This window comes from Aphelocoma coerulescens, chromosome 4 (assembly GCF_041296385.1).
Source record: "Aphelocoma coerulescens isolate FSJ_1873_10779 chromosome 4, UR_Acoe_1.0, whole genome shotgun sequence".
Taxonomy (NCBI): domain Eukaryota; kingdom Metazoa; phylum Chordata; class Aves; order Passeriformes; family Corvidae; genus Aphelocoma; species Aphelocoma coerulescens.
The window spans coordinates 56,554,079-56,570,879 of NC_091017.1; the positions used below are offsets into that span (position 1 = coordinate 56,554,079).

The window sequence follows — 16,801 nt, forward strand, 5'->3', positions numbered from 1 at the left end:
CAACCCTTTTGTTTTAAGGAAGAAGGTCTGATTTTTTAATCCTTTGTCAAGCAGAAGTCTTTCCAAGCCTTCTACTATTTTCCTCAGACTTTTCTCATGAGGTGCAAAATGAAGTATATTTGACTGAGAAGACACTCCGTAGGTTTAAACTGTGATTAAACTTGACATCTGATTTAATTACTGCTGCTGTTTACTTTAAACAGCTAATTTCAGCAATCTTTTCATGATAAACATTTTCACAGAATCACAGAATTAACTAACTATCCCATAGAAGCTCAAGTTTTTTCCACAAATCAGTATTTCCAGACACTGTCTACAGAGAATTTTACCAGATGTAATATTGCATAAATGCCTTCATGTTCTTAGTGCCATTTTTTACATTCCTCACCTTCAAATAATCTACAGCATTTAAAAGTTCAAATATCTCACTATTCATAAGTTCTATGCCACTAATAAACACATCTCATTAGAAATGCTTAGTCAGTTCCTCAATAGTTTCCTCCTACGTAAAGAGGAGTGAACAATTTTAATTACTGTTTTAGTTTTCTAAATCCAAAAGAGAAATCAAACAACTGTTGCTTCTCGTAAATCCTCATGTTCAATTTCATATTAATTTTTTTAAATGCCTACATACACACTTTTTTCATCTAGGAATCAGTTCACTTCATCCAGGACTTGGTATTCTCTCTACCAAAGCCCTGCTTTTTTTGTCTTCTAAAATGTACACTCAAATGTTTTTGTCACTGTGACTTTAATAACCTTTGGGCTACAGCCTGGAATGATAACAATTAAGACTTTTCTATCACTCAAATAAACAAAGCAATGACATTATGTTCAAAGACAATAAACATGAAGATACTTACACGTGATAAAATACTTTCAAAGGATTCCGTAAGAGATCTTTTTGCTTTGTTCTTTAACATATCTAATCTGAATCTTGGAGCACTGCTGGACCCTTCATTTACAGCATTCTCAGCCAGAGGTTGTGAAGCCTGCAAGTGTTTAAAAACAGAAATGCAAAATACTCAATAGCATGGAGAAATCTCAGGGAACAGTCTGAAGACTTCTGTAACCTGAATTAGTATTTTTCCTGGTGTCCTCTGCCTTTCATGCCTAGTGATACCTGTACTGAAGTTTAACAAACTATCCTAAAATAAGAACAGGAAATCTCTTAAAGGAAATGTGTTGAGTGAACTAGCCTTCTTCAGAAGAATTGCCATTTTGATAGGGATTTATGGCTCTGTTGACAAATTTTCTTTAATGCCATTGTAGAATTGTACAAATTCTAAACGTTTAAGTGTAGCAGATTAAAGATTTCTGATGGATTTCCTTCTCTTCAACCAAGAAATTAATCAAAATCTCACCATTAACAGGAACTGTCAACTTTCTCCATTATAGTAAAATGGGTCATTCTAAGGGCCAGGAAAATGTGTAACAATCTAACTCTTCTATATATTTCACCAGTAGAAACATTTCCACCTTAAAGCTAACAGTTAATTGAGAATTTTGCTTCTTAAATAAATATTTCAGTCCATTTTTAGTTCTGGTGAAGACTAATGTAGCAAACAGGAAAATTATATTATGATGCAAATATTACCATCCAAGCCCAACACCTGCAGTAGAAACCAGAGCTCAGTTTTCAATGCTATTTTGGGGGTTTCATCTTGAAGCTGACAGGCACCACAGCCCTCTCTACTTGTCCCTAAATTCAGAGATCTGAATGCTTGATCTGTGCAATTATTAGCACATGGGCAGCTGAATGGCACATTATAACCACCACCAAATTGTCCTTTCTAGGTATAATTTTAAAGCCTCCTGTTTCCAGTATGCCAAAGTTACAGGCTCATGTATTTGCTTTTTGCCTTCTGTCATGGTTATGCCAGGACAAGGTTAATTTTTGCAGTAGCTGGGAGGGGGCATGGCTGGGACCTGAAGGGTATTTTATACCATCTGTCATTGCTGGAGGTAGGGGGAAAAGGTCCCTCTTCCAGGGAGAATGGCCCCCTTCCAGTCGGAAAAATGTTTCAGGAGGGAGCCTTCCAGTACTGTCTATTATTGGGGGGGTGGATTCTGTGTGAATAATTTCTTTGCTTGTACCCTCTGTGACTAGTATTGTCACTGTTACTGGTCATTTTCTTACCTCATTGCTATTTCCAGTAAATTATTCTTATCTCAACATGTGATCTTTGCCTTTTGTGCCTCCAATTGCCCTCTCCATCCCACCACAGCAGGTGTCTGGATTGGAGAGTCTTGGTGGGGACACCGCATGGGGAGTACTATTCCTAAACCCCGACACCTCCCCTCATTCTCCAAGTGTAAATCACATACTGCTTGCTATTACATTCTTATGAAAAGACACTTATTTTGAAGTGTTTTTGTTAAACAAGATCCATGTACTAGTATCACATTTCATCTTTTTTTCTCCCCTGATTTAAATATATTAAAAAAAAAGGCTTTGAAAAGCATGAAAGTGAATATGCGGAACAGAAGGGAACAGGAACATCAGGGTGTCATTGGTTAATGATTGCTGAGACAAATAAGAGTATGTGTTCAAAGGTATCTGCTATTACACAGGTCTGGAGATAAATTATCAGAGCAAATATAAAATGTTATGCTGAGACAAATGATAGACTGAGGGCAAGTCAGCTCTCTTCTTAGAACACTGGCATCTTTGCAAGTGTCAGATTAACCAATTTGGTTTCAGGAACTGAGCAAACAGATTGCAGCAGGCCTTATAAATTTTCAAATCACTGAAGACATACTAAGATCTTAACTTGCTTTGTATATCCCTATTTCCAAGCTATTTATGACTGACAACTATTTGATCATCAGCTAGCATTACACCAAATAAAAATATTTCAGGTATAATTATAGATGACCTCAGGCAATGTTTCTTCCTCTTATGCCAGAACAGAAATGCTTTTTTCTTAAAAGCATATTTCTGGTGGGATGGCCAAGACAATAAATCAGAGAATGAAATATGCTATTTTCTTTCTGTTTACTCAGGGAAGTCAATAATTAGCTACTAAGCCATAAAAGGAGAAGAGATTAACAAAGTGAAAATACAGTAAATGAAGATTTGCTGCTACTTTCCTTATTTCTTCATGGGTCTAATTACCCTCCATATATTAATATGCTAGTTTATATCACAAACAGCTGACAGCAGTCATCACAACGGAATTACCAACCACGAGTAGAGGCACAGTCAAGACCTTTAAAAGGGTCTAAATAATTGGAACTGAAAGTTTCCAGAGAATGAATGGAATCCTTTTTTAAATACTAACCTCTTTGACTTGTCTCAAGGTAGCTACTCACAAACGAAGGCATCCAAAATCACTAATCCCTTTGGAAAAACCTTAACTGTGCTGTATAAATAGCCAGTTAAACAGCACTGATGGAATCTGATGGAGAATAAAAGGTAGCTCATCTCTTTGGACATGGATGAGAGTCTCTGCTGCTCTTTCTGCAGCAATCTTCCTCATCTTAAGGCCACTTCAAATGGTCATTTGCACATAAGAAGTAACTTTCAGTCTTGAGTAAATGGAACAGGCTTTATCCATGATCAAATCCAATGTGTTGTCATTACACTGACTCAACACTGCCAGTGGGATGGCGAATGCCACAGATCAGCTGTGAGCAATCACAAATTCATTATACATTCTCTCACATGTATTGAATTTTCATTGCAGTGAGAACAAATAAACAAATTAGTAGTCTGCCTTGTTTGCACCTCTGTCTCCTAGGCCTGAAATCAGACTGTACCAGGGACCTCAAAATCTGAGATATCTGTTTTGGTGCATGACAACAATCTATGAATCATAAGAAAACCCAGCATTTACTACTGCTTACACACTTAAGTTTCAAATTGCCAGTGATGGAAATTTGCCTTTGGAAAGATAAAAAGAATCAAAAGGAAAATTTTTTCCTGGCTTCTCCTTACATGAACTAAAACTGAATGATTACTTACCTGTTTTGCTTCTCCAACATGAACATGGTCCTTCTGTTTTTCTTCATACATGTTTCTCAAAACAGAGATAACCAGCTCATTCTCTTTTTGTTCATTTCTTGGTCTTAATTTCTGTCATTGAAACACCACAAGCACAATAATTAGACATTTGTGTAACAGTTAGCAAATATTTACTCCTTTCATTTGTCACTGTAATAAATCATCAATGTAGGAACAAGTTTAGTTTGTTAATGCTACTACTCCAGTCCACCAGAGGACACCAGTGTCCCAGGCAAAGCACCAACACAGCCAGAGAAACACTCGACCTCACTTCATACATGACAGAATTTACAAGAAAGATAAAGGACAACAGTACAGCTGTCAAACTGCCACAAGCAAATAAAGGCTTTAAAAATATTTTTGCCAATTTTCTTTTGATACAAAGAAAACTGAACCACTGTAGTTCTGAGTTTGTAGCATACACGGAGTACTGTCCTAGAGATAGGATTCACACTTCTCCTAGAAATCCTTCATACTGGACATCTAGTTTTTAGGAAATGACATAGGTCTTTTATAAATTAGTGCAAAAGGTGAACATATTTGTCTGTGCTGCATTTTATTTAAATGTGAATTATTATGAGAGAAGATTTCAAAACAATTTATTAAAGAATTTAATCCCAGAAACCTAACTTTTGAAAAACATACGCTGTTTTAAGCCTATTGATATAATGCAGAGGATATAGTATGAATTAGTTAATGTCAAGGTAGCACATTAGATTACTGAAAGTACCACAGGCAGACAGTTACCTAAAAATGCAAATCATGGCAGCAATACATGGATCTGCAAGAATGCAACATTCCAGGCTGTCCAACTGAGAAAGTTTGCTGAGAAAGATGGGCAGGAGATCTGTACTTTACCTCTGGTTTTAGCTAGTTAATCGTTTGCAGACCCTCACCAGAAGCAATTAACAGTTTCCTGTGACTATTAGAAGCTTTAGATTGTGTGCAGAACATTAAAAGGCACCAGTGCTGCTAGCTGCTGTATGCTAAGAAATCACTTAGCTCATGGAATTGGTCCCACACAGTAACTTCCAAATTTGGTATTGTGTGATAAACTGCCACGTGGAAACACACAAAGAGACTGAAATGACTCAAGAGAGGAAGGAAACATTACTTTTTAAAAAGTCTGAAATTTCTTAGTCTTCAACAATGTGTCAATCCCAGTGACATTTCCTACAATGCACATCATCTGTTTTAAATCCAGCTATGCTTTCCTCTGTTCTAAAATAGATTTAATCAAGAAGATAGAAAGTTTAACTTCTTCAGTTAGTTTGACAAGAATTAAAATCTAGGATAATTTTTAGGCAAGAAATTTTCTGATCTGGGAATATTACAGTAATTTGTTTTGGTCAAAGTAACAGTTTGAATGCCCTCGTAGTACAAGTTACTGCCTTCACCCACAAAAAACGCATTCAGTTTTACTCAGTCAGAAGGCAACATCTTCATGGAAAGCAAGGAGTATCAGGGGAAGAAAAATGAGTAAAAGCCATTTTCATCAAAAGATAAGCTTTTAACAGCTCTAGAAAAACAATGCTATTGAAATTAAAGCACAAGCTGGTTAACAGTCTATTAAACAAAAATAATGATTCACAAAAAATGAAAATAACTTCTGTGCTTCACAGAGATGTTAGCAAAAACCACCAATTGCTTTAAAATCTTGTAGGAAACAAAGCTTACCTGAACCTCTTCAAAAACAGAGGCCTGCTCCTGGTTATTTAGTGTAGTTAGATGCTTTTGTAGTTCTAGTTTAGTCTTAGAAGGGTGCAACCCTACCAAGAAGAACAAAAAAGAACAAATTATAGGGTCAAATTTTTCAGAATTAATCAATCACATATATATACCCACAATTTAAGCCAAAGCTTGTCAATTATTTGAGCTGACCTATTCCATGATTTCATAACAGGGCATTAGAGAGTACTCTATGTTAATTTAAAGCTACTACTAAACTCATGTCTTTAAAACAGAGGGACATGAACTCTGCAATGAGGAGATTTACTGAGCATAGACCAGGATTATACTCTTAGCTGAAGATTCCATTATCACACAAGATAAAATAAACCCACAATCTACTGCATTTTAGCAGACTGTTTCATTGATGTTTTATGCAGTGCAGCTTGCATTTTGTTTATGGTATAAATATAATTCCCTTTCACTTTCTCCAATTTCTATGCTGTGGTCCCTTCTGAAAATGAGTAAATTTATTGCATGTTAGTGAAGTTCTTGCTTTGCCTCTTGGTGAAAACATTTTTTAACAGTGTAAAGCAGACTACCCTTTCATTCAGGTTATTTTTTCTGTTCTCATCCTGGATTAAATTCCTTTCCTCTATTTTCTGCAGAAAACCAGCAAACCATCAACAGTATTGTGCACTTCAGTTTCTGATCATGGAGTATCTCCCTCAGAAGCAGACGACACGATTAATCACATGGCATGATTGAAGGCATTAAGGATCATTTGCCTTTAAGAAACTTCCCAAAAATCACAGCTAGCTGAATACCAAAATAGAGTGAAAGTAGTTTTGGAAGTTCTCCAGTTTCATCAAATTAATACTAGACAGGTTTTAGTCCAACAAGCCACTGTCATGTGATCTGACAAGCTGCTGTTGCCCTTTATTCACCCCAAACATCACTTAAATGAACAAAATCTAACTGCGAAATTTGCTCAATGTAAAGAGGTTTTTTATGTCTTGAACTTCTGTTCTGGGTGACAACTACAATTCTAATTTCTGCATTTTCATGAAGGAGCATAGATCAACACCACAAACTGGCATACTGTTTAGTTCCTGCTTAGTGATAGCATAATGCCAGTTTCTGAGTGGATTCAATAGGTCACAGCTATTGCAGCATCTATCCTTCAGAGGTTCCTATCTACGATTCTGCATTTTATAGGGCTAATAGAGCCAAACAAGCTGCAACTCACTAATGTTTATTCTTGCAAAGAGTTTCCAAAAGTTCAACTAAAACACAACAAAGGAGCTTCACTCTTGTTAGAAAATTCTTACTACTTTACAGAAAACCTGACACTACAGTCCTCTAAATAAAAGCACTGGCTTTCAACTTTCCACCCCAAGTCCCAAGCTCTTTTTAAGCATTAATTTCCTTAGGACTTTACATACAAGACTGTCCTCCAATGAAACTGTTGGAAAAAATATTCAACCAGAAAGTTCTTTAAATCTCACCTTCTATCTTTTCACAGAGTTTATGCAAACTTTGCATAGGACACCCTTCACAGAGCTGGGGCTGTGCCTTGGAAGTTTGTTGCACAGCAGCCACAGTGAAAGCCTGTTTCAATGTCATCATGATTTCATCAACCTGAAAAGAATGGCATGCAAAAGAACAGAATTTCACTCTTCCCCTGAGCTTCTGTTTTCCTTAACACAAACATAACAGTCTTTTAGAATGATACTGCCCCTTGCTTGGCAATGTGCTTATGATTAAAAAGACAAGCTGTTCTCATGTCATTTCTGTGCACAAACACACAAGCAAGATAAAACTCATCATGAACTCATGTCTCTTCCAGGCCACCCAATTTTATTACTGTGGTCTAATAAAAGATCCTATCCTCTATCAAACCCTTTTCTTGTCTATGATACAAAAGCTTACTGCAATTGTGATGCACTGGTCTTACCTAGAGCATGGGAGTGTAGTCCTGATTTTCAGAACAGGTGCCCTATGAGAAAACACTCCCCCAAAAAGAGGCATAAGGTCTAAGGTAGTTTGTGAAATGAAAGGAAGATGTATTTGATTTTAAAGAGGGTTTTAACTTATAACCTCAAAACAAATGAAAAGGTCTTTTGCAGACTGCTATGTTAACTACATTTTTGAAATGCTTGTATTTCTGAGTGGAATAGGATTTGAAGACATTCAGCAAAATACAGAGCATGGAGCAATAGAAGACTTTTAGTGCTTTTATTCTTTTCTTTCACTTACCAGTGCTTCATCTGTACACTGAAACACATAGCAAACAAAGTGGAAGCCTCCATTTTCTGAAGACTCTCTGCAGATGAACCCAAAGTGATCCACATGTCTAATTCCCTAACAAAGAAAAAACAGCAATGAAGCAGTCATATCTACTTTCAGTGTTTTGTACCTGTATTTCTTTCAGGAGGAAAAGAACAAAACAGCATTACATATAGGTCACTTCTCTCTGTTACAGCTACATTAAAGACATCTGGCCATTAAAATTCTGTCCTGTTATAGAACCTATTACCTCTGATCATGGAATATTATGAATCTTCTGAATTTCAATTAAGTCAGACATTGTTTGGTTTTTTGTTTTGCTTTTAATGGATGAAGTATAAAAGACCCATATAACAGACCCAGAGACTAATAAATTCTATTCAAAACGTATTTTACGTAGCTACTGTCATCAAAACCAAAGTAATTTATGGAAAACAAAACCCACAAAACAATCCAAAAAAAAGCCAGAGGCAGAAGGATAGAGAAGCAAACTCTGTGGCACAAGGAACAACGATTAATAGTGAATGAGGAGTCTCAGAAACATGCTTGGCCTTAGTGCATCACATATACCACCTCTACATGGCAGAAGACTCTACTGGTTTAAACACATGCAACTTATATTCTTGAAAATAACATATTTTTAAAGTATTTTTCAGATCACTCTTACACACAATTTTTCTCCTTTCATTCTCACTTCTTGAAAAATATGGCTCAGAGATCCCAAGATTTGAATAATGGTGAATCATGCTCACTACAATCTCAAACAAGAGTGTGTTCCTGATCAGTGTGTTCCTTCTAGCTAATATTATTCATCCACTGCATAGAGAAATGAGTCTTTATCTCAGAAATCACAATGCAAAGCATGAAAGAAGAATGATGGTTTTATAAAATCACTGATTAATTAGCAACTTTTCAATAGCAATCACTGAAACTGCTGTTGAGAGAATCCATGTGGTGTTCTAGGAGAGAGGATTACATGAGCATTCACAAGTAGAGAATATTTAAACAATAAAAAGAAGAGAAAAAGAATACACTACAATCTTACCTGAGAACAAAAGGATATTTCTTTAAAGCTTTTCTCAATTGCGACCTTTTTTGTGTCAGGACTGATTAGGTAAACTTCAGACTGGCCAATCTAAAAAGAGCAAAATAAATTGCAAAGTCTAACAAGTAACATTACACTTCCTGTTGTCCCACTATAAAAATGTTTCCTGAATATAGACCTCAAATTTCTTTTCTACCTGTATATTTATACCAACTGGCAATTACTACCAGAAAGAATACTGAAGCAACACTGATTTGGCATTGAGAGCTCTGCACATTATGGCACTGAGGTTTAACAAGACAAGACACTGAAAGTAATGTTTAAACAGATGAGAGCAATGTTGTATCACAAATAACCTACTTTGCTGAGAGAAATAAACTCACACTCCCTTTTCTTATTTTCTGCAGTCTTGGAATGTACCACACTCACAGAAGCTACTTAATGAGATTGTTCTAAAATTTAAATCCAAGTGTGTGCCTCTTCCTGTACTCCACCTAATAATTTTTTAGAGTTTTATTTATTTATTTAAGGCACATATAACATTTAATTTAAAGCCTGTAACTCAAAAACGACACAAATTAATTTACTGGAGTATATTTTCTAATGTAATTTAATCTGTAGGCCACTTGTATAGTCAAAAGATGATGCTAAGTATTGATGGGCAAAGGGCATTTTTAAGGTGAAACTCTTGTTTTCATTTTTTCAGCTTCTGGCAACATCTTTGTAAGACAGTAACAGAAAAATTTAAATTCCTCATATTTTCTAGCATATCAGAGACGGCTAAAAACAAGTATCATATCAGATTTTAGGAAGGCAGGTGGAATTCGGATCCACTCATGAGCATGACTGAGAGAAACTTGCTTCAATCACTACCAACTCCCAAAAGATGCATATAAAAACATCAGCAGCACCAATATAAGTGTACTTTCTTAAGAAAGGGGTAAAGGACGAATCTTGTGTGTGAATAGATGAAGTCAGATGTGCCACCTCTCTATGTCTAAAAATGGTCCTGTGCATTCACCTTCCACCTCTTCTTTCACTTCAACCAGTCACAATGGTTTTCCCAAGGTGCCTGCTGGTTTCCTTGTATTGTCCCTGGGGCTGTCTTTGCATGTGTTCATGGGGCTATTCCTTCCAACACCTACTCAGCTGCCTCCTGATTGCTGCTGCCTTCCCCTCCCTGCAGCAAGAAGCTCCTTTTTATAGCTCAGTCCCACGTAATTCTTTCACACTTGGTCCCTGGGCAGTATCGATCATTCAAAGTCAACTGAACAAGGGGAAAAAATCCAAACCAATTAACCTCTTCCCCTTCCACCCCAACATACAGCTAGAAGAAAAACCTAAAAATATCTCCTTCTCCCTGCCAGGTCCTAAAAAACTGGCTAGGAAAGCAGTTTTTCAGGAAAATGCATGAAAATCAAGACTATTTGAATCAGGTGAGGAGAGCTGACAGATAACTAATCTGAATATTTTTCACACCTCATCAACCAATCTTTGCTTCAGTCCTAGGGAAAATCCAAGTACCTAAGAACATACCAACCATTTTTTCCCCCTCTGGATATTAAGTTACTTGTAAGCGTTTCATATGTAGCCAGACACAAACTGATGAGACCGGAGCACGCTGCCCGCATTCCCTTACTCAGAACCTGCTGAACGCCAGGGACAGGTAACCAAGAAACTCAGCTCTGCCATGAGCTGCTGCTTGTGGACACCGAAGGCACAAACTAGAGTTACTTCACTTCCTTATATTCAGCTGAATTTAGATTGGCTGAACAGGAAAAGAATACAGCTGTACATACTAAACTAAACAATATTTTTCCCAGGCAAAAAGCAACCCAAAACACAAAGCCAGATCAGCAAAGCCCCACAATTTGGAAATGTGCCTGCCAGGAGGTGACTGACGTTATATTCAGGCTGAAGCTGCAGGTGTCTTTGAGAACTGATACATCTATTTAATACAAATTAAAAATACACTCACTGGAGTAAGAGGATCTGGATGTACCTAGCCCAACTATAATCTCTCCATTTCTAAAATATGTGCCATGAATTAATAATGGAGTCGTGATTTATTTAAAATTAGGCATTATTATTACAAAGGGTACCTATATTTTCTATGTGAAATGCATGCTCAGGGGAAGAAGGTGGCTTTCTTTTTACTAGGGAAGAAACATCTCTCCATCTTCTTCCACTCTCTGTCTGATGTTAGTCTGCCACAACCAAACAGAAGCTTTAATTCGGGTATAGCTACTACAAGGTTTTCTGCATGCCATTTTTTACAGACATAACACAGTGGCAATCCTTCTTAAGGATCTTCTTTCCCCGCTTCAAAAAGCCTGCTGTAATTGCACACACTGCACTCCATTACTGGCCGTAAGAATGCCCAACCCCAAGAGCAGCTGACATATCCAAGATGACCTTAGGAGAGTCAGTCTTTGCAGTATCAGCTCCAGGTTTGCATTATGCTCAGAATACACAAGCTATGCAAAAGCTGTTACATAGCTTATCTATTGTGGGGATTGCAAGAGGAGCAAATACCACATTCCTTACTTGCTTCTCAGTTCTTGGAAAATAGTTTTGCTGCTCACCTATTAAGGCAAAGGCATTGCCAGCCACACCAAAGCAGGGCAGGAGTGGAGGCACGTGTGGAGTAGAGTAGGAAGCTATTACGCTACTACTCCATCATTACACACACATGTTGGCAGCAGCAGCACCTTCATCAATTACACTGCTAATCACGGGGCAAAGTCCTCTCTGTCATGGTTTGGTCCTTCTGCTCTAGTTACAGGTAATTCATTCACCTGGAAATTTTTTTCTGCTGTTACTAGTTAGTGTAAGTATACATACCATTCTGCAATTGCACAACTACCTACTGACTTGCAGTAACTTTCTAAAAGCTTTCTTTAGAAGCCCAGTGTTTCAGGTAGTACTGTTTTAAACTATTTAATATAAACTTATTTTGAATATGGAAACCAATTTGCACTAACAAGTAATGCTCTCCAGAGAAATAGGCGAGTTTCAGTTAAGCTTTGGTAATTGCAATTAAGTTATCAAAGAAGTAACTGCCATCTGTCAGAACATCTGCTTTGGTGTTTTCCACTCCAAACTCCAAGATGTGAAAATGCCACCAGAAGCTGCAAATCTTGCTTTACCGTAAACAACATAGTCCGGTTTTCTGCAATGTCAGTTGGCTGCACAACACTGTGTCCATAGATGAGTTGACCTTTTAGGTTCCGTGAAATTGCATCTTCTTCAAAAGACCTGACAAAGCTGTTACTCCTAAGGCTTCCCTCTTGGAAATCCTTCTTAAAAGCAAAGGAACGAAGTCCAGGCTGAGAAAAAGATTTCCTAATTGGCCTTTTTTCCTCCTCTTCACTGACCAAGGGCTGGAATACAGACCGAAATTTGCTGCTGAAAGAGAAGCCTCCAAAGTTATTGGCAGTTTCATGTTGCTGGGATGATGAGTTGAAATCTGAATTTTTTGTACAACTTGCACGATTAAATTTCTCAATGCATTCATCTATGAGTGCTGGAGGTGCATTTTTATGTGCTACTGTTACCCGTCCACAGAACAGCACCTCAAACTTTTTGGCAAAAGGGTCTTCAACATCTGAGAGATTACTCTGAAACTCTTCTTGACGGGCAATTTTTCCAGCTTGTCGAATAGAGCTTATAATCTCAGGCACCTATAGGTGGGGAAAAAAATACACATTAGCATCCAGTGCTTTATGACAAACAAATTGCAAAATTAAGAGGCTCCCTGTTGTGATTTTCCTGGAATGGATACTTTGATTCAGTTTCAAAAATAAAAGACCAGTTGAAGTGATCTTATATTTATTCAAGAGACACATTACAGCAGTTAAATACTAAGAGGAATTTCTGATTTGTCTCCTTGCCAGGAGTTCACCATCATCAACACACTGTCAAAAGAGCTTTGTCCCTTGATACGCTCATCATCTTCAGTAAAACATTTGCCCCTGAAGCAACCAGTATAACATGACAAATTCCATCTCAAAATGAAAGACAGAAGTACTTCAGAAAGCATTTGAGAAGCCATGGACTAATTAACCGGTAAAGCTATTTTTTAATCTCTGTTATTTTTCACTCCCTTCTCTTACTCAAACACTCACATGATGTAGGTTAATGAGTCTCTTTCAAATTTGCTTTCCCCTTCATAATAGCATATTACATTGTTATGGCAGTTTGGTGTTTTTTTTAAAAAAATGTAAATAGCTGTATTTTTTAATAACTATATTCATTATTTTAAATGTTCATTTTTATTCTAAATGAGTGTCCTAAATGACACTCTTAAGTAATATTACCTCACATACAGTATGACTTGCAGGGCATCTCCATGAGACAGTAATCTGCTACAGGTCACAGATGTTGTAATTAGAACCCAAACTGCCATGTGACACAATTGTAGTGACAGTAAACGGTCTCAGTTGCTGATATGGTTAGAAGGTAGTGATATGCATATGCTGTCCACTAAGCTGCTGTGAGGCCAAGGCCTGGTTACATCACACTGCTTTGCTTGAGCCAGGAGATTAAGGTTCTCCTGCAGTCTGTGCTGCTCCTGCTGTAATGAAAAATGTGAGGCCACCATCTATGATTACAACTGCTAATTCTGCCAGCTGTTTTATTTACCCAGGTTACTTTGAGAAAAATCCATTCAAAGTTCGCTAATTCCCTGACAAAACAAATTTCCCCTGTCAAGCATCAACTGGAACTTTCTTTACTTAAAGGTATTTGGTTGTAGATAGTACAGGATGAAGTCCAGGAGCAGCAGACTAAAATAGCAGCCCAGATGAACCATCTCCCTGATAAGAAAAGGCATCCCTAAACCTAGACAATATTTTGGAGACCTGGACTCTGGTTTCTCTCAGACATTTTTATGGTTATCTATTGCTTAATCATAATGCAGTAATGTCATAAACCAACTGACAAAACAACAAAGGACTTCGAGGGAAAAAAAATTTGACCACTGAAAACTGAATTAATATTCTGGGTGCTCATAAAGACCTCAGTAGGATTCCTTTTATAGACAAGGAAACAAAGATAAAGATATGGATAGGTAGGTAGAGAAGTAGATAGATAGACAGACAGACAGACAGACAGACAGACAGATAGATAGATAGATAGATAGATAGATAGGCACACACATTAACTAGTGGATTTAAAGCAGTAAGTAACATATTACAAAACAAACAAGGAACTCAGGAAGCATTACTTCACCCTTCAGTGCAAGGCATGAGTCATCAGCTAATCATTCAGCAAAGACAATAGGGAAGAATGGGCAAGACAAGCAGGGTCAGGAATTCATAAGTCCATTCTCTGATATGTCACAAACCAGTTGGGAAGCCTTGGGCTCGGGCAGCTTTGTGCCTAACTTCTTAATCATATACAAGAAGAACATTAAGGATCTAACAAATCTTTAGTACCTCAAACAATATGCATTTGCTCTGCAGTGAGCTTAAGGTCTACCTCAGTTTTATTTACCCAATAATCCTTCAAAGAAACAATTTTTGGTGGCATAACATGTCAGAATGACAGTAAAACATAAAACTTCATTCTACCCATATTTGAAGCTGCAACTGCTTTAGCAATTTTTAATAAACATGTTTTACTCTTGTGAGAGTGTCTGGACTCACCAGCCACAGGCCATTTTACTACTGAGTTGCCCAGGATACACGCAGAGACCAGCAATCCCAACTCTGCTTTTGCTGAGGCTGCAGAGGCAACAGCAAAGGACTGAGACATTTTCTGAACTCTGCTTACTTTGGTAAAGCTAGGAACATCAGCTCTCACCCAGGCAAAGAGGGCCACTGTCTCAACACAGGTAAGCTCCCCCAGAAACATACATGTCAATGCCTATAAGGACAGTTTCCAGTAGTGCAGGTGCTGCAAGGGTTGCATCTGAGCTAAAGCCCTGACAAGGCATTAGGGATCCAGCACATACATGCAGTTACTGAATTTAACTTCTTCAATGTTTTTTGTTATCAAACACCTTGGACACTGACAAAATAGCTATTCAATAGTGGCTATACTTTATATACAGGCAGTGGTTAGGGAAAGACACTACATCACACAGAAGGACTCTGCAGTAGTTAATAAACTTGTGTCTGAGGAGACCCAGCAGGCCTGTTGATGAAGAATCAAGGGGAGTATTTATTTATTTATTTTCACACATGCTAGGGTTTGAATAATGTCATTGATAAGTAACAGCTGGCTTCCGTGCTACACTTACTGAAAAACACTGACTCTTCTGTTCTCACTTACAGACCTAAAAAAATTTGCAGCCTGCTAGTAAAATTTTATTACTTCTGATTAGGCAAATGATGCAGCAGCAGAAGCAGCAAATCACCACCTCACTTTCCTGTGATGCTTATGTATGTTAAACATTTATCTATTTTCATTAGTAAAGAGAAGATCCATGATGAATGATAAAAAAACCCCAAAATACTTATTTCCCTGGAACTGCTCTTTGCCTGATCAAGATGTGTGCTCTTTTTATCTACCTGTACCACTCCAGACTTTTTATGCAAGTATTGAAAATGAACAATCCACTTGCCCTCTGTATCCTCTGACACTGGCTCTCCAAGTAAACACACCTGGATGCTGAGTATATAAAAATAAAGTAAACAGTAGTTATAAATAAATATATTATAATTACTTCAGGTTATTAGAATTAAGATGCAGCCAGAAGTTTACTAACCACAGCTGGAACATTTCCAGATTAAGCAGCATGCCACTGGGTGATCAGTAACCACATCTCTTGCACACTCCCCAAAATTAATTAAGATGTAAACAGAATCAGGTTTTATAGCTCTTCAATTTGTATCAAAAAGCAGCAAGGATGAAGTTGCTCCTGAATTAAGTTAATGTTGCTTGGAGTCTTTTAAAGGTTGTGGGCTCTTTCTGAACATAAGAAAGAAATCTTTTTTTTATTACAAAGGTGGCCACAAGCTGGCATGGATTGCCCAGAGAGGTTGCAGAGTCTCCATCCTTGTAGATATGAAACTCTGACTGGACATGGGCTGAACAGCCTGCTCTAGGTGATCCTGCTTTGAGCAGTGGGCTGAACAAGACGACCTCCTGAGGTGCCACCCTATGTCACCTTGGTGATATAGGTGCCAACTGCTTTTATACACACCTATTGGTAATTGTGCCTACTGATCTGAACTTGCTAATACAGTGGGGGAAGACTGTTGCACACAGGTATGATTTCTTCCTGCCATGCAAATTCTCTTTTCTAGCATACTTCTATTCTTAAGTGTTTTCTGACTTGTTTCTTAATATAAATATGTAATTAGCAGATAAAGATTGTTTCTGTAATCAGAAAAACCACTGCTGCTGACCTAAAATTATTTCCCTAAACCCACAAAACTAAGTATAGAAAATCAGTGTAAGCAACAATGAAACTTTACCAAACACAGAGCATTACCTTCTTATTACTTGAAGCCAAACAAGCCTGCTGAACAGAAGACACAACTGAAATGTACTAGGGAAAAGGTTTGTGTTTGGAGTGTCTGAATTAGATACAGAAAAAGATCATGTATCTATAACCATTAAAAATAACACTGGACTTTTGGGTTTTTTTGAAGCATACCACATTATTTCTGCTATCGTGAGAATGTTTACTTTGCAGAGACAAAGCAGGGAACTGAAATGCTGAGTACTCTTGTGGCTTGACTCATGGGTATTCAAGCAAAATACAAACCAACACCTAGGACCTCCTAGTTCATGTTACTCACTTACAAGACAAATAGCTACAGCTTCTATGCCATGCACCAAAT

At 37.5% G+C, this 16,801-nt stretch overlaps 1 protein-coding gene across 10 annotated transcripts in view; it reads right to left on the minus strand.

The window, feature by feature from the left end:
• TBC1D1 (TBC1 domain family member 1) overlaps positions 1-16,801 on the minus strand; it is a 102,940-nt gene that overhangs the window by 42,452 nt on the left and 43,687 nt on the right. For all 10 annotated transcript variants that reach the window (XM_069014288.1, XM_069014287.1, XM_069014286.1 and 7 more), the window contains 7 exons: positions 12,158-12,691; positions 9,009-9,098; positions 7,934-8,038; positions 7,183-7,315; positions 5,684-5,775; positions 3,968-4,078; positions 864-992 (listed from right to left, as the gene is read on the minus strand). In XM_069014288.1, coding sequence (XP_068870389.1) covers positions 864-992; positions 3,968-4,078; positions 5,684-5,775; positions 7,183-7,315; positions 7,934-8,038; positions 9,009-9,098; positions 12,158-12,691 — 1,194 coding nt within the window. The remainder of the gene's footprint in view (positions 1-863; positions 993-3,967; positions 4,079-5,683; positions 5,776-7,182; positions 7,316-7,933; positions 8,039-9,008; positions 9,099-12,157; positions 12,692-16,801) is intronic.